The sequence below is a fragment of the Misgurnus anguillicaudatus genome, chromosome 6 (assembly GCF_027580225.2).
Source record: "Misgurnus anguillicaudatus chromosome 6, ASM2758022v2, whole genome shotgun sequence".
NCBI classification, from domain to species: domain Eukaryota; kingdom Metazoa; phylum Chordata; class Actinopteri; order Cypriniformes; family Cobitidae; genus Misgurnus; species Misgurnus anguillicaudatus.
In genome coordinates this window covers 15,725,719-15,752,136 of record NC_073342.2, presented here as the reverse complement: position 1 = coordinate 15,752,136, position 26,418 = coordinate 15,725,719, and the positions used below count along the sequence as shown (strand labels likewise).

The 26,418-nt window shown below is 39.1% G+C and overlaps 1 protein-coding gene across 1 annotated transcript in view; it reads left to right on the top strand.

The window, feature by feature from the left end:
• The window catches only part of zcchc14 (zinc finger, CCHC domain containing 14), a 35,593-nt gene that overhangs the window by 5,333 nt on the left and 3,842 nt on the right, over positions 1-26,418 (top strand). Inside the window, exons 2-10 of the mRNA XM_055191805.2 lie at positions 3,294-3,420; positions 14,842-14,909; positions 15,089-15,160; positions 15,440-15,525; positions 15,803-15,897; positions 21,080-21,116; positions 21,624-21,915; positions 22,708-22,796; positions 24,294-24,412. Coding sequence (XP_055047780.2) covers positions 3,294-3,420; positions 14,842-14,909; positions 15,089-15,160; positions 15,440-15,525; positions 15,803-15,897; positions 21,080-21,116; positions 21,624-21,915; positions 22,708-22,796; positions 24,294-24,412 — 985 coding nt within the window. The remainder of the gene's footprint in view (positions 1-3,293; positions 3,421-14,841; positions 14,910-15,088; positions 15,161-15,439; positions 15,526-15,802; positions 15,898-21,079; positions 21,117-21,623; positions 21,916-22,707; positions 22,797-24,293; positions 24,413-26,418) is intronic.

Genomic DNA, 26,418 nt, shown 5'->3' with positions numbered 1-26,418 from the left:
GCCAGGTCAACCTTGCAAAAAGTGCAAAAATGTGTGAAAATTATTTCATAAACAAAGAAAAAATGTATGAGAATTAAATGTCAAAGCAATAAAATAGACAATTAATCGGCATAATCGTCAAGCCTTAAAGCAGGCAATTAATCGCCATATTCGCCACAATTTATCAGACAATTAACCGCCAGTCAAATTTCATAATCGTGACAGCCCTAATACGATTACTTAGAATACCGATAGATACAGACAGTTTCGCTTTTTACTCCTTGTCTCAAATTATTATGTCATGAAATTCAAGAAGTGCAGAGCATACAAACTGCAATTCAGTTATCATTGTTACTCAATTCAAGATTTTGGGGCTTTTTTCTTCATTTTAAACAATTGGCTAATGTTTGATAGTGGGAGAAATGCTATTATCAGCTGATTCCAATTATAGGCCAATATATCACTGCACCCCTAATTAAAATATCGCTATCAGGGGTTATATAAATATAAATAAAGGGGTTATATTAGCAAGAGTTCCGTGTTATTTTTGTTTGACAGTATTGTATCGATTAGTAATTAAAAAATAAAATCATACAAGATTCATGGCAGTTGTTTTGTTTGGAGTTACATGCCGACCACTAGATAGCATTCTTCTTATCTCTAAACTTAAATAGTAACAGGAAGTAATAGCATAGGGGCACACAAATTTTTTTTGCTAAGGTTTGCATATGGTTGTGTGTTCTCAGTGACAGCTATCCTAAATGAATATTCTACTGTAGATAGACAACAATTCGACTTGGATCTCATTAAATATCAGGCAGTTGGTAAAACCTCTCTCTAGTGGAATAAAAGAGTCAGATAATCTCTAGTTTGACCCAATGTTATCGCGTTATCAGATCCAAAACCAGACTGCACAGACCTGGGCTCTTGAAATACACACGTGCTGTCGAAATGTGTGTTTGTGGGGAAGCGGAAAGTACCAACTGAGGGGAGAAGGAGGTTCTATTTAGTGATTTGTTGGTTTTGGCTTTCATGTAGTATAGCTCAGCACATTTCTTCACGCTTAAATCAGCCCTCTGTGTAACTCGTATGTGATTCATCAGGAGGAACTGACTTCAGACTCGTTTAAGAGACCCGTGACGAAAAACGTAAACAAAAACAAGCACTCTTTTGTCGTGAATGTATCGTGAGTGCAGTAAAGCCGACCATGGGGGCAAATGTGATACATGCGTTTACACAACTTAAGAGCAAACATTTTGTTTCCTGTAAAGTTTCATGTTGACAGTAAATTGACACAAAAATCTAAATGGTTACATCAAAAACTTTTTGAGGTCTTGCTTTTCTTTGTCTGTTAGGAACAGATTTGCTTGACTATACCTTACTAATTTGTGCCTCAGCTGAGACTCAAGCAGAAGCTTTTTAAGAGAGGAAGTGAGGAGATTTGGCAGTGTGGGATGTGGATGTGGCAGCATCGACTGTACAGCGCTCTTAATTGGTTTCAGAGCCGGGCTTTACTAACTGCTGTGCTTAGCATATGTGGTACTGGCCTACTTTTAAGAGCACTGCTTCATTGAGCTGGAGGTGTGGCCTGAGAGAATAAAGGGGCGGGGCTGAAATCATTAACCATTCTAACTAAGAGTCAGAATGAATTAGCGATTTGCACTCAGATTAGATGATCAAATCAACAAAGGAAAGCATTTTCACATTTATGTTTTTTTTTTTTTGAAAAATAAATAAATAAAGAAACTTTATTTCTCTCTCGACAAACAACATGGAAATACAGAACTAAAAAAATGACATAATGGCACATGTGCTGAAGTTGGCCTCATTACCAAGATGACTAATTATAGCACAGTCATCATGTCTTTCCAGGAAGTCCATGATTCACTTGTTTTAAGTGAGTCTAAAGCAACTGGTTTTAGTTTACGGTCTCAGTGGTTCTTTAACTGGTTTTTGCTATAAGATCTAAAGCACTGGTTCTCAACTGGTTTTACTTTAGGATCTAAAGCACTGGTTCTCAACTGGTTTTGATTTAGGGTCTCTTGCTTCAGGATCAAAAGCACTGACTCGCAACTGGTTTTCATTTAGGGTCTGAAGCACCAACTCTTAACTGTTTTTGAGAAAACTGAGTTTACATGGGATTCAGAGATTTGTCAGGTTTCTCGCAGGAAGTGAAGTCACTCCCTTTATTACGTATAGTCATTCAAAAAGCTGGCGGGAAATCTGTCTTAAGATATACTGTTGTATATCTTCTTATGTCGGCCGAAACTGTAAATGTAACATGATCTTTCAATTTTGAGGTTTCATTGCCAACTGCATAAGTTGAGCACAGACTTTTATGTGTTACTTTATGCTTGCTTGCTTCCATTTGTGACATTTTGGAGTTTATTCGGCCGGTCTCCGGTTCTGGCGGTGCCACTTTTTAGCATAGCTTAGCATAATCCATTGAATCCGATTAGACCATTAGCATCGGGCAAAAAAATGAACAAAGAGTTCCGATATTTTATTAATGATATTACGCAGTGCCCGAAAGTAGGGCCCTGCTATTAAAAGTTACAAAAGAGACAATTTTCGGGCACTGCGTAATATCATTGCGCCTGCTGCAGCCATGTTACGCTAGCAAAGTCCTTGATTATTATGCCAGAATGGGAGTATAGTTCCTAGACAAATCTGCCTAGAAAATCACAACTTTTAATTTTCTGTCTGTCTTAGTACACGATGTAACTACAGAAGAGTCAAGTTTTAAATAGGAAAAATATAGAAACTCTTTGGTTATTTTTTAGCGTGATGCTGGTGGTCTAGTCGGATTCGATGGGTTATGCTAAGCTATGCTAACAGTGGTACTGCCAGACCCGGAGATCAGCTGAATGGATTCCAAAATGGTAAAAATCACATGTTTAACTCTAGGGGAGCTGGAAAATTAGCATATTTTCAAAAAAGTGGAGTGTCCCTTTAAGCCTTTTATGGACTTTCCCTGATAAAAGAAAACTGGTTAATGTGTTTACATATGTGCGATCCCTGGGATTGAATCATGACCTTTGCACTACCAGTTGAGCTACAGAAAAGATCATAAAAGGCTGTTAAAAGTACTTTTACATAAATTATATATAGTATAGCATGTAACACCATATGATGTGCCAACTCCCCATATACAGAATAAACCAAAACTAAATCCAGGCACATGTGTGAAAAGAACCAACCTGTGTGGTGTCAGGTAGACATAAATAATAATCAATTGCCCAACTGACAGCTCTGACAGTCTGCCTAGGTATGTTCAATCCTGACCTGTGTTTGACCTTTGACCTCATTTCCAGACCATGCAACGGGAGGTAACAGGAGGTCAGACAGATGAAGGTTTGGGTCCTGAGATCATGCCCCCAAGTCCATCGCTCATATGCCAGGAGATGCCACTCAAAGCGCAAACCGGAAAACCCAGCAAAGGTGAGTTTCAGAACTTTAGGCTTTCCATAAATCCAGGCCCTGAATGCACACTGATGAAGTATTCAGGACAGGGTCAAAGGTCTTTCCAGCTAAGCATTTTTAAAAACAATGCTGAAAATGCAAGCGCAACAGAGATTACCGCACGTCAGCTTTAGAAAGCAACATGCTAACACATAACCTGAAACGAGAGCGCACAAGCTGAAATCTTTGCGAGCAAAATGTCATTCATGTGAGACAGCTGGTGGAAAATATTGCCTACCCTTAGGTCTTTTCCAACTGGCCGGATAAGTTAATCAGAGCAACAGTTAGATCCGTCAACTAGATGTTTGCCAACAGAAAGAGTTGGTATTCTAAAAACGTAGCTAGCCAGATTTTGTCCTGAACATTTTTAATCGTAAATTGTGACACAAATGACTAATCAAAATCAACATTTGTGACATCTAAAAGTAGCACAAGGGAGTTTTTTTTTGCATATTGAGCTACAAGAATACTTATGGCGCTTCTTCATTGCATAGTACCCTACGGTTTGGGTCGGGTCAGCTTTTGGGGGCTTTTCCACTGGGTACAGTACGTAGTACACTATAATTTTTTTAGTACCACCTCGGTTGGGGTTCCAAGCGACCCGAGCTGATACTAAAATGTGACGCGAAAACACTGTAGATCACTGATTGGTCTGAGAGAATGGTCACTACCAGCGTCTAAGCTAAGCTAAGATTAGCTTTATCTTTGTGCTTGCGCTGTCTCGAGCAAACCTGTTGTCATCATGTGACGTTATGCACTGCATTTTTGCTACTGACGACATGGGTATTTGTACAGAAACTGTCATGTAAGACAGAGGTAGTGATAAACGCGATGTGCAGACATCTATTTGTGGTGGTCAATTTTGATTTTGTGGCGGACTGACAAATAAATGAATGTATGGGAAACCTTGCATTCCAACGATGCTCTCTACCATTTTTTGTATGATGTCACAGCAATAGGCAGCGCAAATATAATGACATGGCTTATAATCCCTTCCACTCTGAAGTGATCCCTACTGAAAAATCCAGCTAAGACTAGCATAAGCTGGTGAGCTGGTTTTAGCTGGTCTCCCAGCTTGGTTTTAGCTGGTATTGCTGTTGTAGTAAGCTGGTCTAACTGTGGTTTGGTCACTTTTTTAAGCTGATCTAGCTGGACTTAGCTGGTCATGCGGGAAGACCAGCTAACCTACCAGGTTTGCCAGGCTGGGAGGACCAGCTTAGACCAGCTACTGCCACCTTAAACCAGCTAAAACCAGCTACCAGCTTATGCTGGTCTTTGCTGGATTTTTCAGTAGATACTAAGCTAACCAAGCCAAAGTAAGGTGAGCTGACACGAACTTACCCGTGGGGTACCATGCAATGGAAAAGCGCCACTATAGTATGCCTCTACGGTTCGATGGTGTCTTTGAATGTAGATGCATGAGTTCCTTCTTTTAACAGTAATGTACTCTGCACTTTATATAAACTTAAGGCTGGTTTTTGTGTCTTATCAAAACCAGACATTTCGCAAAGCTTGCATTCTCAACTTGCTGGTGAGAAATTTGAGAAAAGGCGAGTTTGCATTTGAGGAAAACTATTGACCAGGCACATTTCCAGAGTTCATTTGTTGATTGTAGTTTTCTATTTTTAATCCTGGAAATATTAGGGACACAGCCTGCCATATCTTCAGAAACAATACACACGTGTGCATGTTCCCACAAGTGTTTTTGAGTCACACACTGTGTGTAGCTTCTGGCAGAATGTGTATTTTTGGATCTGTTTTGCCTTGATGTTGGCTCTGTCAGCGATTATACCAGATGTCATGTTCGCACACAAGGGAGTCCACAAACTTGGAGTAGTTTGGCCTTTATTTGGAAATGTGTGCATGCCAGAGTACAGCACAAATTAAATGGTATAATATTTGAATAATTTATATATATAAATATTTGAATATTTATACATTTATATGCATTATATATTTAAATTATATTAATATATTTATTGATGCATTTATTAAGTCATTTATAATCAAAGTATATATGTTTCTAAAGTTTCTAATTAAAATGGATTTTACAAACGTAAAGCATTATCGCATCATTTAACAAGTATTGTATTCAGCATTTTTCTTTAAAATCTTTACCATGCTAACCATGTTTTTGTCCTAAGCAGCCACTGTGTGATCCAAGTTAAACATGTATTGATAACATGTCAACATTTTTTGTAAATGCCTTATAATGCACTGTAAGTTGCTGTGGATTAAAGCATCTGCCAAATGCATAAATGTGACCCTTGACCACAAAACCAGTCACAAGGGTAAATTTTTTGAAATTGAGATTTATGCATCATTTGAAAGTTGAATAAATAAGTTTTCCATTGATGTTTATTGACTGTATTTGGCCAAGATACAACTATTTATAAAATAAAATTTGGAAATTGAGGGTGAAATTGGCTATTGCTACAAATACACCCATATGGGAGTATTTTGGGTGTAACGTGCAATAAACCAATGAGAGTCTCAGCTCTCATCCCCTTTAAAAGCCTGTTGCGCTGGCGCTATGTCTAATCCCTATTTAGGTGACGGACTTTGTAAACTGAAAAACTAAGCGGAGGAAGAAGATTTACAGTTAAAGATTAATGTTAAATAATTGTGTTGTTTTTCACCTGTATTGAAATTGTTATTTTTTCATTAAAACCTTTTAAACCTGTTTTCTTTTAGTCATGGAAGTAAAAAAGCAGGCTTTTAATTGCTTTAAATGTATGGCTATCCAATATCATCAAAAAATAATTTACAAGTATGTAAGAAAAGGTTTGTACTCTAAAAATACTTTATTTGTAACAAACAGGAGATAAAGAATTTACAAGCGGCTCTCCGAACGTTTTAGCACTTGGACAGCGGGACAAGTTTTTTTAAGCATTACTTAAAAATGTTTCTCATCTCACCATATCCACAGGTACAGAGTCATATACAACAAATCCGTGAGGTAGCATTTAAAAACATTTAAAAATAGATGCATTTGTTTTAAGCAAAGCATTTATTTACTTACCAGGCTGCAGGTGAAGCAGTTCTTTGTGCCTTCTAACGTCTCATAATCGGTCCTCATTTATGTCCAAGAGACTCAATAATAATCTTACATTCAATCCTTTAATCTTTCATATTTAAAAAGTTTTTTGTGCTGCTGTGCATTCATGTGTGTGATAAGCAAACCCGCGTTGTCATCCCGTTTATAGGCGCATATTACTAATGCGCTCTTTAAATAACATAAAACACATTGCGCCATTGACTTTAGACTTTAGACCAGGTTTTTGTTGGTCAATGGCGTAGTCTATTTTAGTTGCCTCAAAATAGCAACGCGCCAACAATGCGCCCGAACACACCTCGTTTTCAGACCAGAATGCCCATGGGTGCAAAAGGGGGTGCAAATGCATTTGCTATTTAAACAACGTGGCGCTAAACGTGAAAATTATAATTGCGCAGGGTGGAAACTAGCAAAAGACACTTGCTTCGCACATTGCGCTGCATTGCACCGGGTGTAAGATAGAGCCCATGGTCAGCCCTGGTAACAGAGGTCGAATAGGACCACGTTTATTGCATTTCTATTTCATAACATAATGGAAATAAGAAAGGTTTTTACGTGCAGTGGGTGTATTGCAGTCACTACTCATACTAATGGAGTGCTATCCGACTAGACACAGTTAGAGACAGACTCTTGTTGTTTTGTCGGCTGGTATTTTAATGCTTCTCCACAGCATTACCTCATAGGCTTCACTGCATGCCTTCAGCAAGAGTCTGTCAACACCCTTGCACACAGATACACTAATATGTGCACGTGCTGTTTTACCAAAACAAATCACTGATGTTTTACAAAAGACCTTATTTGCTCCCATGCAAATGTGAGAGGGTTTATCCTAACATTCTCTGCTCTGATTGGACATCGACTTTGTATAGACTCTGAGGTTTAAACGTATGAGTTATCTTGGATCAAAGGTTGAGACAGCTGTTCTTCATAGCTGTATTTCTCACTGGCATTTTCAGAAAATGCACAAAGTTTCTGCTGTGTGTTGAGTGGTTCTTGCACAAACACTGTTTGTCGAAGTTCACATTGACATTGATGTGCATGTGGCGATATCTGTTTGTGGGTATGATGTGTGTGTAAAATAGTGTTGGGTGAGTAACCAGAGCTGTAAGAATGAGAGAATGCCCCGGATTAGCCGGCCTAGCTTCAGGTATGTGCCAACTGCAAGCCCCACAGCATACAGAACATAGAAAGCATATTCAGTAAAGGGTTGTGTAGAAGAGAGAGAGAGAGGAAAGTTTTTGTGTGTAGGATGAAGAAGAAACAACGTTCTGGATGTGATATTTCTCTGTTATGGACATCACAATCCAGAAATTTGCAAGCGTCGCCGTCCCGAATACGGGACACCTATGTTTTCATTAATATTGTTGATGTAAATTTTAATCTATCAATACAAATATATCGTTGGAAAGGTCTAAGCCTCCAGAACAGACATTTCAACAGTGTTTTATAAAATAAATTATGTAGGGAGTGTAATTGATTCATTTATGAAGAGAGTGTGCCTCAAAACATTTATTTTCTGCTAAAGGTCACTGTCCCACCAGCAGGACGCCTACATTTACTTCAATGTTTGCATATGAATTCTTATCTAATCATGACAAACTGTATATTGTTTGAAAGCTCCAAGAGTGTAGATTTAACTCAATAGGGTGGGGAGACGCTTAAAAGGTTAAAAACATTTTGCATTGGTATTTAAACCACCAAAAATTTACATCTGAGATATCAGTATGGTTAAAAACTTTACTATTCATGATAAGGTAGACATTTGCATGGAATTGCCCATCTAATATATTACGACAACTAGGGCTGTCACAATTCTAAAAAATTGGCTGACAGTTAATTGTTTAATAAATTGTGCCGATTATGACGATTAATTGCCTGTTTTAGGACTTTGCCGATTATGACGATTAATTGTCTGTTTTATTGCTTTGACATTTAATTCTCTTACGTTTTTTTTTTTTGCTTGTTTTTTACACAAATATATCTTTCAAAAACTGAAAATTCATCATAAGAAATAAACACAATAAAGTGTCTAAAAAATAACAGAAAATAAAAATAAAATAATTAAAATAAACTGACTATACCAGAACAGGCCTTTAATAGTAGCCAATCCTACTAACCGGTAGGTCATATTGGTACAATTAGTATATATTGAATGGCTTTGCAATGCATCCCATTGTAATGTCAGTTAAGGAACACCATCTGATACTGTCTTGTTTATACAGGCGCTGCAGCTCCCCCTTGTGTTTTTTAGAAAGACGGCAATCATTGCGGTGATCTGAAATCATCGCAATGAGGTCAAACAATCATGATGAGACAATTATATAATCATCGTGACAACATCCTGTAATTTTAAGGAAACATCAAGGGGCGGTTTCCAGGACAGGGATTGGCTTAATCCAGGACTAGGCCTTAGTTTAATTAGGAAATATAACTAGTTTTAACAAACATGCCTTACTAAAAACATTACCTGTGTGCATTTTGAGGCAAAACAAAGGGCATTGATGTATTTTAAGATATGTCAGTTCAAGTTGTTTTCAGTGTGGACAGCTCTTAAAAATGTTTTAGTCTAGGACTAGTCGAATCCATGTCCGGGAAACCGACCCAAAGAGTCTTCCTTATTTCTGGTTTAAAAATCTTCTTTAATATATCTAATATAAATTTGATTGTATATATTGTTATCATTTATTTAGTACAGTTATTTTTCAAATCTGTGTTAATAAGAAGAATCCCAATTATGGAAACATTTGAACCGACTAATTTACATAAATTGCCATGCATAAAATAGAAATAGCATAATTTGTATAACTTTAAACGTAGTGATAAATAGCAGAATCTTAAAGGAACAGTATGTAAGAAATGTATATCAATTAATCATGAAATGGCCCTGATATGTCACTAGACATTAAGAAATCATTTTAATTTCAAATACTTATATCACTGACAACAGTTGTCTGGCCAGGATATTGTCATTTCAAAAGTGGAGTTGCAGCCCTCAACTGATGTTTATGTTATCATGTTGTGTATTGGCCACCAGTTGTGAGATTGCAGTACCAGTTTTAGCCACAAGTTTTGTGATTGCAATACCAGTTTTGGCCACAATCCTACATACTGTTCCTTTAATTTTATTGTATTGTATTGCGCTCTGACTTCTCATTCACTGTTAAAGGTAATCAGCTGGTCAATAGCATTAAAGATGGTTCAGACAAGAGGGTTAAAAATAAAGAAAACAAAAGTGGCAGATGAAAGAGGAAAAATAAGAGCATAGGTTCAGGTCAGCTGCACCTGTGCAGATTCATGATTCATTGGGATTCAGTGCTGAAAGCTCACGTGAAAGAACAGAAGAGATGACAGGTGGGTACCCATAATGCCCTTGGGAGGTCAGTAAACAGTGTGCATGTGATGTTTAAATTTTTTCCTTTTTTACAATGAAGCACTGAAATGTATACAATGTTACCTACAGGTCCTTCAATTCTTGCATGGCTGTCAAACATCTGCACAGTTGTGATCAATGCTCGTTCTCTCCCCTTATCTTTAGCAAACCAAAACATTTTCTTTTCAGAGATCACTTTAGCCACTAGCCAGACCGATAAATAAATACAGACCAAAAGTTCACTTCGGTTCAGCTGCGTAACCACGACAACGCGCATTCGTCTGATGAAACCACCTATATTCGATTAGTGTGGCTGCCCCTTTAAAAATTTTTTTTGCATGTTTCTACAACATTTTTTAAATAAATCGGCAGTATTAAATCGATATAGTTTAGACTCTTGACTTGTTTTATTGGTTGTCCCTCATATACAAAGTCTAGCTCTTGTATCATTCCATCTATATCTCATATTTATCTTCATCTGTCTATACCCTGTCTATACTTGTCTTCTAAAAGTGCTTCACAAATCTCTTTTCTTCAGTGCCTCTTCACTTTCAGGGTTTGTGGTTCACTTTTACCCCTTGACACACACACACACACACACACACACACACACACACACACACACACACACACACACACACACACACACATATATATATACAAACACACAGTGTAATGAAGGGTTTGGTGAGTGGTTTGGGAGGAGCAGACAGTCGTCTCTCTTTTGCCGAAAGGAAAAGTCTTCCTCCGCTCCAGAACATTCCAGATGAGCTCACACTCGCCTGGCGTGAATGGGAAAAGAGAAGAGCTTTAAAGCGCATGCCAGTCGTTTTGTTAAAGGATTAGATTTCCCAAAAATAAAATTCTGTCATTATTTACTCCCCTTCATACCTCAAATTCCAAGCGTTTCAACAATAGATCTGTGTAATGCATCGAATCTTAAAGAATCTAAGTATCCGTCAAACAGATTTTGAAAGATACACTTGCCAATTTTGGAAATGGTAACAGAGGAAAAACTGAGCATTATACATTAAACAGTAACCTAAAAGGCTTACATTTACATTTATTCATTTTGCAGATGCTTTATGCAAAGCGACTGACAAATGAGAGAGCCTTTACACTTCCTGTCATTCCAAACACAGCAAATCATACAGAAACATCAGCCTGATGACAAATTAAACACATATGGTTACGTAGGAGTTGACAACAGTAGTTGTTTATTAAAGAAAAAATGAGTCAAGCACATTTAGGCGGTTTTAGGTTGGTAGACGGGGTCAGTATAGATGCCACAGATTATCATGTGTTGTATTACATTAGGTGGTTTTCTATGAAATCTGTCAACTCCAACTGCTCAAAATCTGCAGATTGGCGCAGACTTTTGGCAACTACTGTCAACTTGACTGCAAAAAACTTGTATAAGTTGTGTAGTGTCTTAACATTTATAAAAGAAGCAGCGATGACTGTGAATCATTAAATGATTCATGAACAAGTCTTTCTTTTGAATCATTTCGATTAATTTGCTGCTCCGCTAGTCTGAATGATTCATTTTCGAAACTAAGTAGTGCGTTTCTGAGTTTGGCTAAACAATGTAATGGTCAGAGGTTCTCAAGTGACCAGTACACTCTTTTAATTGTATTTGCTTTGTCAAAAAATTTTTTTTGGGGGGGCTAGTCCTTTAAATGTCCACTTTGTAGATTTTTAACGGCATCCAGCAGTGAGACCAGTGCTCCCCTCCCTTTCAAAACATATAGAGGTAGTCGCTAACAGGACAAACAAGTCGTCGTCTGAGACAACATAGTGATGAATCGCACTCTTTAAAGCAGTTTGTCCGTTTATGACATAGACTGTAAAAAAAGATGGATAACGCCCGTTCGCTCTCTTTCATTGGTGAAAAGAAGTCAGTGTCCTGATACGGCGCTTGAGTCTGCGCAGTAGCGATTTCGGGACCAGTCCTGCGCAGTAGTAAGCAGGAAGTAAAGCCGTGAAAGCAAGACCCCGCACTCGCTCTCGCAGAATGCACATATCACAGCTGTCAATCATGACGTGACACCACCGTTTTTATAACATTAAATAACTAACTAAAAACAAACTTAAATTTAAAAACAAACACTTGAATTAACATCAGCATGATAAAAACTACACTAAATGACAGAAACAAGCTTCAGAAAAAAGATAATTGAAGTGTAATTAAATTATTTAGTTGGTCTCAAGTCCCATTAAATAACATGGGGAGGCGGGGTTTATGACCTGTATTGGGACCAGTCACTGGGGGGCTATTGAGACGTTTTGGCTTCACTTTTCAGGGCTTGTGTGGCACGCTTGGTTTATGACTACTGTAAAAAATTATGACTTCTACGGAAAGGCGATTTATAGTCGTGCGTAGGTACGGCGTAGGCTATCCGTAGCCTGACGCGCACCTCGCAAAATTTTTAACAACGCGTCAGTTCTACGCGGACCGCAAGCGCTGTGATTGGTCAACCAGAACCCCTCCCGTCAAGTAAAAAACACTGCGTCATAGGTATTTCCGTTTGCGACGGTGAAAACAAAGAATGGCCAAGTTGAGGAGTGATTTAACTCAAACTGCAACAAAACTCGCTGTTTATTTACATCCATCATTGCTGGTCTTCTCAAATTATACACAACAAGTTGCTGTTTCTTCTTCGTTTGTGGCTTAACTTGCAAAGCTTCTTCTTCTTTGGCGTTCACGCTCCTACTGTGGTTACACGCGTGGTTACTGCCTACCAGCGGCCTGCGCGCGTGTTTTGTACGACGACGCAAAAGTATAAATGAAAACCGACGCGGAACCTACACCGTCGCGGCTACGCCGTAGGACCTATGCACGGCTATTACGAGCCCTTAAGGGTACCTGTGGTGTATGTACATAAAAAGGCTCATTCTCTGGTAATAAAAACATAACGGGTGATTATACACCACTAAAAACAGTTATGTATATTATATTGCATTTCTGTCAATAGAATCCTCCTAAAATTTTACACACTGCACCTTTAAGTGCAAAAGTTGTTTTAGGAAGTATGAGACAGAAATGCATCCGCTATGAAGAAAGGTTAAAGATTTCTGTGAATGAAACTCAGAGCAAATTGAAAGCTATTTACTGCTCAGACTCCGTTTGACATGTTGAACTCATTCAGATCCCTCTCTCTTTTTTTCTCTCTCTCTCTCTCTCTCTCTCTACATACACAATACAGGAAGTGCTGACTCTGCGAAGTATATTTAACATGCTTGCTCGCCCATGTGTACACCGAGCCAACTTCAGATTTACTAAAAATCTCCTTGACAACAGTGGGACAAAAGTGATTTTTATTTTTAAGTTTTAGCATCATTGGGTTTAAATGCCACTTTGTTTCATTATCTGAATCAAATGCAATGACATTCAGACATTATAAGTCCCAAAATGCTTTTTTGAGAATTTCATGCTTTATTTGCCTCTCATTGTTTTAACTCTCTGTCTTGTTCTCAGATAGCTCATGTTGCATTTTACTTTCCATTTCTTATTTTAAAAAAAGTTGCATGTGCAGGTTTGCCAATAAAAGCATGTGTTTTGAAACAAATGCCTAAAGGCTTAAAGTCTCGCCTTATAGCTAAATATGCTGAAATATGTTCTGACCTGCCAGACACTTCTTGAGTTCAATTCTAAAGGATTTCCTCTCATATTATTTCTTTAAATAGAACCTGAACAGTCTAAATAATATGATAATTTACGAGTCATTTTTAATCTATCATTCTACACTTTGGAGAGTAAAATTATTAAAGGATTAGTCAATTTTCTTAAAATCTGGATAATTTACTCACCACCATGTCATCCCAAATGTTGATGTCTTTCTTTGTTCAGTCGAGAAGAAATTATGTTTTTTGAGGAAAACCTTCCAGGATTTTTCTCATTTTAATGGACCCCAACACTTAACAGTTTTAATGCAGTTTAAAATTGCAGTTTCAAAGGACTCTAAACGATCTCAAACGAGGCATAAGGGTCTTATCTAGTGAAAAAAATATGCACTTTTAAACCACAACTTCTCGTCTTCCTCCGGCTGTGTGACGCACCAGCTCGACCTCACGTAATTGCGTAATGACGTGGAAAGGTCATGTGTTACATATATGAAGCGCATATTTGCGGACCATTTTAAACAATAAACTGACACAAAGACATTAATTAGTATTATTCCACATACAACAACATCAGAACGGTCCTCTTTCTCCACACTTATAAACACTGGGGTGTAGTGTCACCTACGTCATCCGTGACCTCTTGACGTAATGACGCATTTTGAAAAACTTGTGGTTTAAAAGTGCATATTTTTTATTTTTCTTGCCAAAAATGACAATCGTTTTGCTAGATAAGACCCGTATGCCTCATTTGGGATCGTTTAGAGTCCTTTGAAACTGCAATTTTAAACTGCATTAAAACTGTTAAGTGTTGGGGTCCATTAAAGTCCATTAAAATGAGAAAAATCCTGGAATGTTTTCCTCAAAAAACATAATTTCTTCTCAACTGAACAAAGAAAGACATCAATATTTTGGATGACATGGTGGTGAGTAAATTATCTGGATTTTTAATTTTTAAGAAAACGGACTAATCCTTTAATATTTTTTGGCGTGTGCAATTTTTGGCTTTTGTGCGTACGTAGACTTAAAGTAAGGATCCTACGCACATTTTTATAAATGAGACCCCTGAAGAGTGAGTGCAACTAATTTTTATTTAGTTATTGGACGGTAAATTTAATTTTTAAACTCTTGCATTACATCAATAACAGTTTTTTTCGGACGCTTATCATACACAATCAACATTTTAGCATAATCTTATGTGATTCAATTTCATAGTAACATATTGAAACAGCACAAAAACATTTTTTTTTGGTAATTTTTGTAATTTCTAACTAACATCTAAAAGTAGCACCTACAGTAATATTAGAAATTTTCCTTGGAATATTTTTGTAATAAGGCACTTCTCTTTTTCTAGTGTATGTCGAAAGAATTGATCTCAGAGTCACACCCAAACCAGACAAACCAACCGAATACATACTAGAGGTGAGTTATCTGTCAATTTTCAGCGTCATTTAAATGTTCTGTAATGAATATCATTTTTATGTTTTCCTTATTTCCGATCACATATCACATCAAAAGGCATTTATTTTACACCGTAATCAAATGTTAAAAATGTGTATGTTTTGGCAATTGAACATCGTACTTTGCTTTTGGTTTCAAAGGCTCTGTGGTCTGATTCTACTCGGTCGACCGTCAGCAAAACCTCTCAGGAAGTGCTGGAGTTTATTTCCCAGGTGAGTGATGGAGAGCTAGTCACATGTGTGAGAAATATAGAGCTGGTGTGTCAAGTCCAAAATTCCTAACAAATCAACTCATTTTAAAGTAGTCTAATTGGCAGATACAGAGCAGTGTAATGTGTTTTTTCCTGCACAGTCAAGTTTGAATTAAGTTGAAATGTAAGCTGTGTATGCTCATAGTTTGCACAGTTAACTTGTAAAACAGTAAATGTGTTAACTGATTAACACTGATCAGTTGTAAAAGAGTGTGATTGTGTCTCTATTTTCTATCTTCAGCTCGCTCAACTCTTTCCTGATGAATGTCTGGAAAAACTCTTGCCACCGATGGCTGGACTTGATTCGGCACAGGAGCTAGATCCTCTGTAATTCTGTGCCTCTCAATCCTAATGCACAAATGGATACACATGGTCCTTTAGTCTAATATAATGTTTTAGTAAATGCCGAAAATTATCATATACTCAGATTAATAAATGCTGTAGAAGTTTTGTTCATTGTTAGTTCATGTTGACAAATACACCCTTACTATAAAGTGTTAACATATAAAGATATTTGATATGCTGTTTGGTTGTTTTATGCAGCTGGGGTGTTAACTAAATTTATGCCAACGTATTTTGTGTTTTTTTGCCTAACCCCACACAGGTGCTTGACCTCCCTCCCGCCTCACGTCCTGAAACACGACAAAGTCTGTTTGTTTTTCAGCACGTCATCCGCACCTCAGCTCCCCGTGAGCACAAGTAAGGCTTTTTATTTCCCCCTTACAATGGTCTGTCCCTTGGTCACTACATAGAGATTTGGATGTAGACCAGACCGGCCATTCCCAAACTGTGGTCCGCGGACCACTAGTGGTCCGTGAGGGTACTGCAGGTGGTCCGTGTAAAGGCAAAATAAGAATCTGTATATTTTGAGAATATGCTGTGTTGGGCTTGAATGAGTTCATTGAACAAAAGTTGAACGTGAACTGAACGTACTGTATTCCTGATGAACGTTACTGTGAACTCGTTTATTCTGGTGCCTGTGAACGGCACGCTGTCTAAGTTTAACGTCGTTCAATAGGGTGCCAGATTTCTATATTCTTCCAGGCGAAAACCCGACTAAAACACACTGTAAACAGGCCTTAATGTGTAGCGGAAAAAACACCCAATCTGGCAACACCGCCACCAGTCAGTGTTCACCAGTCACGCATCATCAAAGAACACAGACGCTGCTAAAATTTCTGCCGCGCCACTAAAATACTTTAACATTAAATAACATCATATTTGTCTTAAATCGTTAACGATTAACATAGGCTGCAAACGCATATTCTGGATCTTGAAATAGACTCTGACTAGCTCACGCTATTTAACGTGCACGTGTGGTGTGCAATACATGCGAGTTGTCATACACGCAATGCCTCGCAGAGCTTCTCGCCCGGGGTGCGACCCCCACCCGGCTAGCCTTTCAAGGTATGTGCAAGCAAATACAAAAATTAAAAGACAGTCAATGCTAATGTAAACCCTGGTTGGATAAGGATTTAAAGTTGGATATGAAGATGAAATCTGACGCATTTAGCTTCAGTGTTAAAACTGATGAAATAATTGCTGTCTGGTTCTATATGGGCTATAATGGCAGTCATTTTTTTTTAAATAATATGGGGGGGGGAAGAACTATAAATTAGTTCATTTTTGGAACTGTGAACTAGTTCAAAATTTTGAAATATGAACTGAACTAGTTCATTTTAAAATTTGTGAACTGTGAACTAAACTAGTTCTGGTAGAAAGTGAACTTTCCCAACACTGAGAATATGTATATAAATAATATTGATATAAATTTTAAATGAAATTGTCAAGTTATTGTGTGATTACTAAATAGGCCAGTGGTGCTCGGCCGTGACATTCAAGTTCAGTGCCGTTCAAAATGGATTGGTGTATGAATATGTGGCAGCCGTTTTGTGCAGTAAACTTTCTTTTAAAGAACCTGTTGTACTGATGTGATGACCAGTTATAGTTTTAGTGCTAGACTATTTAGATGTGCAGATTAATTCAGGACTTTGTGTAGACATATTTTATGATGAGTATTATGAGGTGGTCCGCGAAAATTCTTGTTTACAAAGAGTGGTCCACACACACAAAAAGTTTGAAAACCCCTGGACTAGACCATCTCTTGGGGAAATGAGGGTTAGCTTCTCTTTCAGTTCAGAGGAATTTGATTTGACCTGCTTGTGCTGGGAAGTCCCAAAAGTGATGACCTCATCTTGGGATACTATTAATAGGAGTAAAGGGCACTGAAACCTGGATGTGTGTCTGTATGGTGATATTTATAGTGGTGGGGGAAGGGACGGAAAATCCAGATCATGGATATGGACATAAATTGTATTTCTTGTTAGTTTGTGTGCTATTTCTTAGCATACCAAAACACATGTATCAAATTTTTTATTTGATAAAATGTAACATGCCATGTGTAGATTTTAGCGGCATCTAGTGGTGAACTGGTGAATTGCAAACAACAGCTCAGTCTACCGGTTCTGGCTAGAGGGGATACAGCTACGGCCAAATCTCGTGATATGTTGGGATTTGGGTTAGGTTTGAGGGTAGGATTAGGATGAAAACAAAGCTCATCCAGTGAGATTTCATGAGATTTTGGCCATAGCTGTATCCCGCCTAGCCAAAAACCCAGTCTACCGCTCACCCCTCCTTTTCGAAACACATAGAAGCTATGGTAACCGCCACAGGGCAAACTTGCCCCAAATGGCACCCTTTACTCGAGTCCGCGAAGGCACACCAGAGTCGTATTTTGGGACAGACACGAGCATCACTCCTGAAATAGTAAGAGAAGTAGTGTAAACTTCTCCCATACGTCGTCTGATTGCTCTTTCGCAACTGGGTTGGTAAAGTGTGTGGTTCTGTCCCAAATGGCCCACTCCAGACTTGTGGACTTCCTGATAGTCCACACTTTGATGACATCATGTAGTGCAGACTGTAGGGACCCTTGACACGAGTCCATGAGGGTGCACCGGAGTCGTATTTTTGGACTCAAACGTCACGCCGAAAATAGGAAGAGAAGTTGCCCCTCATTGAGAACTCCCATCTGTCGTCTGATTTCTCTTTTGCAAGCACTTCTGGGTTGATTTAGGGTGCAAAGGGGGCGCTGATTAGCACACTTCGTAGCATAAAAATGACAAATGGGACACCCTACGGACTTGTAGACCAAGCGAGCATGTGCAATTTAAGGCCACAAGACCGAAATTCCACATGAGTCCGCCATTTGGGAGCAGCAGTGAGGGCTTCGCCGAAGACCGCATTAAGGGTGCAAAGGGGGTGCTGATGAGCACACTTCGGAGTGTAAAAATGATAGATGGGACACCCTACGGACTTGTAGACTAAGCGAGCACGTGCAATTTAAGGCCACGAGACAGAAAGTCCACATGAAGTGTGCCATTTGGGAGCAGCAGTGAGGGCTTCGCCGAAGACTGCATCAAGGGTGCAAAGGGGGTGCTGATAAGCACACTTCGGAGTGTAAAAATGACAAATGGGACACCCTACGGACTCGTAGACTAAGCGAGCACGTGCAATTTAAGGCCACGAGACAGCAAGTCCACATGAAGTGCGCCATTTGGGAGCAGCAGTGAGGGCTTCGCTGAAGACCGCATCAAGGGTGCAAAGGGGGTGCTGATGAGCACACTTCGGAGTGTAAAAATGACAGATGGGACATCCTAGGGACTTGTGGACTAAGCGAGGACGTGCAATTTAAGGCCACAAGAAAAAAGTCCACATGAAGTGCCCCATTTGGGAGCAGCAGTGAGGGCTTCGCCCGAAGACCGCATCAAGGGTGCAAAGGGGGTGCTGATGAGCACACTTCGGATTGTAAAAATGATAGATGGGACACCCTACGGACTTGTAGACTAAGCGAGCACGTGCAATTTAAGGCCACGAGACAAAAAGTTCACATGAAGTGCGCCATTTGGGAGCAGCAGTGAGGGCTTTGCCAAAGACCGCATCAAGGGTGCAAAGGGGGTGCTGATGAGCACACTTCGGAGTGTAAAAATGACAGATGGGACATCCTACAGACTTGTAGACTAAGCGAGCACGTGCAATTTAAGGCCACGAGACAGATAGTCCAGATGAAGCGCGCCATTTGGGAGCAGCAGTGAGGGCTTTGCCGAAGACCGCATCAAGGGTGCAAAAGGGGGGCTGATGAGCACACTTCGGAGCGTAAAAATGACAGGTGGGGACACCCTACGGACTTGTAGACTAAGCAAGCATGCGCAATTTAAGGCCACGAGATAAAAAGTCCACATGAAGTGTGCCATTTGGGAACAGCAGTGAGGGCTTCGTCGAAGTCCGCATCAAGGGTGCAAAGGGGGTGCTGATGAGCACACTTCGGAGCATAAAAATGACAAATTGGACACCCTACAGACTTGTAGACTAATCGAGCATGTGCAATTTAAGACCACGAGACAGAAAGTCCACATGAAGTGCAGCATTTGGGAGCAGCAGTGAGGGCTTCGCAGAACACCGCATCAAGGGTGCAAAGGGGGTGCTGATGAGCACACTTCGGAGCATAAAAATGACAAATGGGACACCCTACGGACTTGTAGACTAATCGAGCATGTGCAATTTAAGACCACGAGACAGAAAGTCCACATGAAGTGCGCCATTTGGGAGCAGCAGTGAGGGCTTCGCCGAAGACTGCATCAAGGGTGCAAAGAAGGGGTGCTGATGAGCACAGTTCGGAGCATAAAAATGACAAATTGGACACCCTACGGACTTGTAGACTAATCGAGCATGTGCAATTTAAGACCACGAGACAGAAAGTCCACATGAAGTGCGGCATTTGGGAGCAGCAGTGAGGGCTTCGCCGAAGACTGCATCAAGGGTGCAAAAGGAGTGCTGATGAGCACACTTCGGAGTGTAAAAATGACAGATGGGACATCCTACGGACTTGTAGACTAAGCGAGCACGTGCAATTTAAGGCCACGAGACAAAAAGTCCACATGAAGTGCGTCATTTGGGAGCAGCAGTGAGGGCTTCGCCGAAGACTGCATCAAGGGTGCAAAGGGGGTGCTGATGAGCACACTTCGGAGTGTAAAAATGACAAATGGGACATCCTACGGACTCGTAGACTGAGCGAGCGCGTGCAATTTAAGGACACAAGACCGAAAGTCCACATGAAGTGCACCATTTGGGAGCAGCAGTGAGGGCTTCGCCGAAGACTGCATCAAGGGTGCAAAGGGGGTGCTGATGAGCACACTCGGAGTGTAAAAATGACAGATGGGGACACCCTTCGGACTGGTAGACTAAGCGAGCACGTGCAATTTAAGGCCACGAGACAGAAAGTCCACATGAAGTGCGCCATTTGGGAGCAGCAGTGAGGGCTTCGTCGAAGACTGCATCAAGGGTGCTAAGGGGGTGCTGATGAGCACACTTCGGAGTGTAAAAATGACAAATGGGACACCCTACGGACTCGTAGACTAAGCGAGCACAGGCAATTTAAGGCCACGAGACCGAAAGTCCACATTAACTGCGCCATTTGGGAGCAGCAGTGAGGGCTTCGCCGAAGACCACATCAAGGGTGTAAAGGGGTTGCTGATGAGCACACATCGAAGCATAAAAATGACAGATTGGACACCCTACGGACTTGTAGACTAAGCGAGCACGTGCAATTAAAGGCCACAAGACTGAAAGTCCACATGAAGTGCGCCATTTGGGACAGGACCAATGTCCTTACAAATGCAGTTTGTCTGTTTAGGGCCACTTTAAAAACATGGCGGCGCAAAATGGCAACTTCTATATAAGGGGACCGACTGTGTTTGTAGATAAAATATTTAAAATTATATTAATTTTAAAATTTGAATTTAATTTGATCAAAATGAGGTGACTTTCTAAAATATGTTATATAAAATCAATCATTTTTTCACATAACATCATACGTGTTTTGCAGATCTTGGATGTCTGCTTCAATATAGAGGAGCTAACAGGTGAGCTTAACAACCTCTCACATAAACCTTGTTCATTTCTTTACCTTTATGCATTTGACTGACGATTTTATCCAAAGCAACTCACAGTGCATTCAATACGTAAGGAATAATTGACGACTGGCTGTTAAATTAAAAGAAAATAATGCACACCCAAGGTGGAAATACACCGCGAGTGTGCATTATTTTCAAATAATTCAAAGGACCGGAGTCAATTATTCCGCTTATACCATCGTTACCACAGACATTGCTCGGGTGCCTATTTTTAAGAAATTTGACAGGTCAGGTTTGCGGTTTACAGAAAAATAATCAACACCCATGGAACATTTCTCAGCCAATCAGAACAAAGCATTCAACAGGCCCATGGTATAAATGTCTTTTATCAGTATGTGTGTTCTCTGGAATCAAACCCATGACATTTGCACTCCACCAAATGAGTTTTAATAATCAGATATTTCACAACTGACTTTATATCTCTCCATCTATAAATCCCTTCTGTCTGCTATATAGGCCTATTTGTGGGGTCGCCAGCATACAGCCAGTCCTAGGAATCCACACCTCCCTTCCTCAGAACTCCCCGGCCCACCTGCCTCCTCTTCCACCTCAGACAGCAGTGGCCATCCTCCCCAACAGTGCTGTAACCATGGGGGAGGGCAGCCCTCCACAGTCACATCTCCCAAACCACGTACCCCAACATCAGCAGTCCCAGTCAAGCCCGGAGCAGAGCGGCATTTTGGACTGGCTTCGTAAACTGAGGTTGCACAAGTACTACCCTGTCTTTAAACAGCTGACCATGGAAGAGGTAGGTAACTGAGATTTTTGGCAGCATTGACGATTCCATTTTTTAAATTTGAGGTTCGAGGTTGTGACTTAATTTCAATCGTGACACCATTACAAAACACAGACATTTTACTCATCACCTGCAACTCATGATCTGGTTGGGACCGCCCCATTTAAAAAAATCCAGTGTTACACAAACACACACGTACAACTCCGCTGCTACCCCGGATAAGCAAACTATATCCATTGTTTCCATAATGCTGGGTTCTTTGGGAAGCTAAACAAGCTTAAATCCCTCACAACAACAATACACTTCTTTGGTGACGTTGATTTCGTGTCAGCTCTTGGTTGGTGTGTGTCTGCTTTATTAAATTGCCCATATAAGGACTTCCACTGTACTTCCTGCACTAAAATTGGCTATAAAAGAAATACAGCAAGTTTATTATATGAATCTTTTATGTTTGAAAAAAAACTTTCAGAAACTTGTAAGAATGTGAAGTGCATTCGGCACAGAATTTTCACACTTATTCCTATGTTTAGCATGATGAATTCAACTCTAAAACAGTGTTAATAAGTCAAATTACATAAAATAGCTTTATGACCCCCTCCCCCTTTAAAAAAAAAAAAGAGATCGCAAAAGTGGTTTATAATTTCCAAACTTGCATTTTAGATGGCAGCCCTGAAGAAATTTATTAAAAGAGCAGTTTTGAGAATATATCCTGGATATCTGCAGCCGAACAGGATTGTTTTTTTCCAGACACAGGTCTTCCTCTAAAAATAATCTAAATTATGATATTTTTATTTCTTATTGCAGTTCCTCGCTCTCACGGAGGAAGATCTCAACAAGTACGACCTCACTCAGGGGGCCAAGAAGAAACTGAAGACTCAACTGGAGCTCCAAAAGTGAGTTTGCTTTGTGTTCACACTACAACACTGATGCGGTTTGATCGGCACTTTAAGAAGAAATTCACTTGGCATTAAAAAAAACACATTCAAAAATTTAGCGCTAACCACAGTTTGCATTCTATGATTCCCAAACTTGACTTTTAGATTGAGGTTATGCAACAGGCCACCATGATCTGATGCACTTTACTGGGACTGTACAGCATCACTCCACCCTTGTGATCCATGCAAGTAAATTAGCTTTTTAAAATGCCAAGCAGACTTGCTCTGTCTGCCCTATATACCTGTAGTCATGTGATTTGTGTTTTGACTCGTATGACACTGTCACAGTGTACCAGATGGCAAAAATTTACACGGTCGGATCTCAACATTCCCGCTTTAATATTCATGCAGGTTTGAATATATAAAAAGTCAAATTTATGAGTTTGCGTAAAACATTTAATGTACTGTTGAAGTGTTTGTGTTTTACCTATTTGTACAAATAATTAGTCAGGTTGGTAAATGGTCAACTCGAACAACTGCAGGGCAGATCGCTTCCTTCAGATAAGCTGTTCTTAAATACAAGAGACTTCCTTTGGCAGTTTTATCTGTGTGTTACAAATGTAGTTTAGTTACGTTTTTCCACTGATCTGTGAACAGTTGTTTTTCATATAATGGATAAGCTTAGAATTTGGTGTAATGAGTTTGAACCGGGCGGAAGTAGAGCAGCTTTTTATGCCTTGGTAAATACACAGCGTACCTTTTCCATTTCTCACATCAACAAGTTTCCATTGCACAGGTTGGAGCTGTGGGAACTGAGATATCAAATAGATAACCAGATATATGTTTGAGAGGTTTTCCATGCCTGGAAAGGTTTACTGATCTTATTTTTATTAGACAGGACTTTTGACAAAAGTTGAAATGCGAGAGAGCATTTTTCTTGACTGAAAGCATCTTTTCGACACAAACATCTGCGACCGTGTCTGTGAAATCCAGGCGAAAGTCTCAATGTTTGATTTAGTTCTTTCCCTTTTTTTCAATTTTTGACATGACCTTACTCAGTCAATATTAAAGATATCAAGGTTATATTTTCACAGAATGTCCTTTACATTGCGTAGTATGATTTTATGTAGTAAATAGTAAATAAAAATAATAACTTTAGCTGGCTTTTCACAAACTAGATCACATTTATTTGCTGAAAAATTCATTTAGATTTCTTTAATGTCTAAATTTTAATGCAAAGCTTTCGGTGTCCAGAGTTTGAATTAAAAGTCATCAGCTCCTAATGGGTGCACAGCTGCTCCAGTGAATGCTGGGATTTTTTTTTGCACACTGCCATCTAGGGGTCATTGCTGGTAGATTTTCTGGGAAAAACAACCTTTAGTATAATTCATACAGTATATTTCATGTATTTATTTAGCAAATGCTTTAATTCAATGTGACATACAAATGAAAATAATAAATAGTAAATAGTAAATAAAAATACATAATAAGTCATATTTTGTGTCTTGTTGTCAGAGAGAAGCTGGAGAAGAGATACGTTGTCTCTCAGTTTCCTGTTTCCTGCGGAGGGGTTGCCAGAGTGACCCCCTCAAGTCACATGGGACCCCTGACACACACCGGCAGCACTGGTACAGGTACACACACGTTTGAAACTTCATACTCACAAAAACACAAAGGCCTTTTGCATTTCACTTTTTAATGCATTATGCAATACTACACTGTTAGAAATAATGTGATCAAAAAGTCAAGGAAACATATAAAGAGCTCAGATGCAAAACTAAGTACGTCTGGCATGTTTTCTTCTAAATGAGCATTTTTTATCAGGCTCTAATGTTCGGTAATTTCACCTTAAAAGCAATGAAAAGGTTATTAGTCAGTAACTGAAATGTCTTATTTTCACAAATGTCACTTTGGCCATTTCATTGAGATTTAACTATCCTTCGCTGTAATTGCTTATACTTTTTAAGTATAAGCAAAAATCCTAAAAAAAGTAAAAGGCTCAAAAATTTAAGGTACTGTGTAAACATACTTTAATCGGTAATAAACACTCCACTGTGACATACGCGTGCCGTCGTTCATCCGATTCATCTTTCATGCACTTAGAGGATTTTGTTGAAAAATCATTGTGGTGTTTAATGAATTCTGCCAACAAACTGGTTTTCGAAATGGTCTGAAGCTTGAAGCAGATGCGAAGCGAAAGTATTTGATGAAGGTATAATACGTGCTGAAAGTATTGTACTGCATTTTTGATGGAGGTGGGGTTTAGTAGGGCTGGGTTGGCAAGGGCCTTACGATACAATACATATCACGATACATGGGGCATGATACAATGTATCATGAAACGATACAATACGTTGCATACTTTTTCCTTTTTTATCAAAAATGTAAAAAAATAGAGCTGTCGGCCACACGTCGGCTTCGAAAGGTGCAGGCGTTTTAAAATTTTCTGCCATTTTCTCACTCCCGCTAACTTCTGAGACATTGGCTGAATGGTCGTATATGACAGAGAACTGGACAACTACAGCAGTGGCGTAGAAGGTCGTTTGATGGGGGTGTGTGTGTGTGTTAAAATACCGACAGTAGAGACCGAAATACCGTCACAGTATCGTGGGGGGGAAATCACGATAATAATAATTGATAATAGATTTAAGGCAGCAACTTTTTTTTACCTGTGTTTTAAACTTAATAGCTGTAATTTTTTTTATAGATGCTTATAGTGCTGCAGGGACAACATATTTTTGTATGCTAACCCCGGAAGTTAGCGCGACACTGGTTCCTTTGCAAAAAAAAGCCATTCATTTTTTTCCCATAGGATTATTGCTTATCACCAAAATTAAGATTTAACAAAAGTTTATGACACTTGTTTAATCCAACAATTTAGTCTCTACAACTTTTATGAATTTTGAAGTAAAAATTGGGCTTTTTATAATTCTAGTTAACGCATTTACACAAAATGTTTTATTTATTTGTGGAGATTATCTTGTACCAATCGTGTAAGTGTCTTTAACTGTTGTTAAACACAGAGCTTCATTTTTGCGTTAATCCAAAAGTCTTTGGGAAAAATGAATGGGCTTTTTAATAGGGCTGCTCAATATTGAGAAAATATGCTATATGTTATTCTAGTAATGACAATATTTCTTGCGGTATATCGTTTCCCTTGAGAAATGCTATTTTTTATTAGCTTTTTTAAAAATTATTTAGATATGTAATTATTATACTGTAATAACCAGGTAATATATATTCTTCTGATGTAATTAAATCTAATTCAGGCAAAAAAAAAATCTATTTTAGACGTACCATTCTTTTCAGGCACAAGTTTGTCGCTGTAGTTTTCCTTGCTTGTCTCTACTCCTGCCATAGGGTTGTGCCGATAGACGATTGTATCATGTATCGATGATCGTCAGACATATCGCCAATAGTGAGCTTTCATGATGATAGTTGGCGATGGTTATTATTATCATCATAGTTTCATCATAGAAGGTTGCGGTCATGACAGTGTTGCCCTTGCTTCAATTTTGTCCACCAATTAAGTGAAATGTCGTAAATGAGTCGAAAAAGGACAAATAAATGAATGAGTAAACTACTGCCCCCCCACGTTACTATCGTGTTTCGGCGATCTCACAGGCTGACGATAAGACGA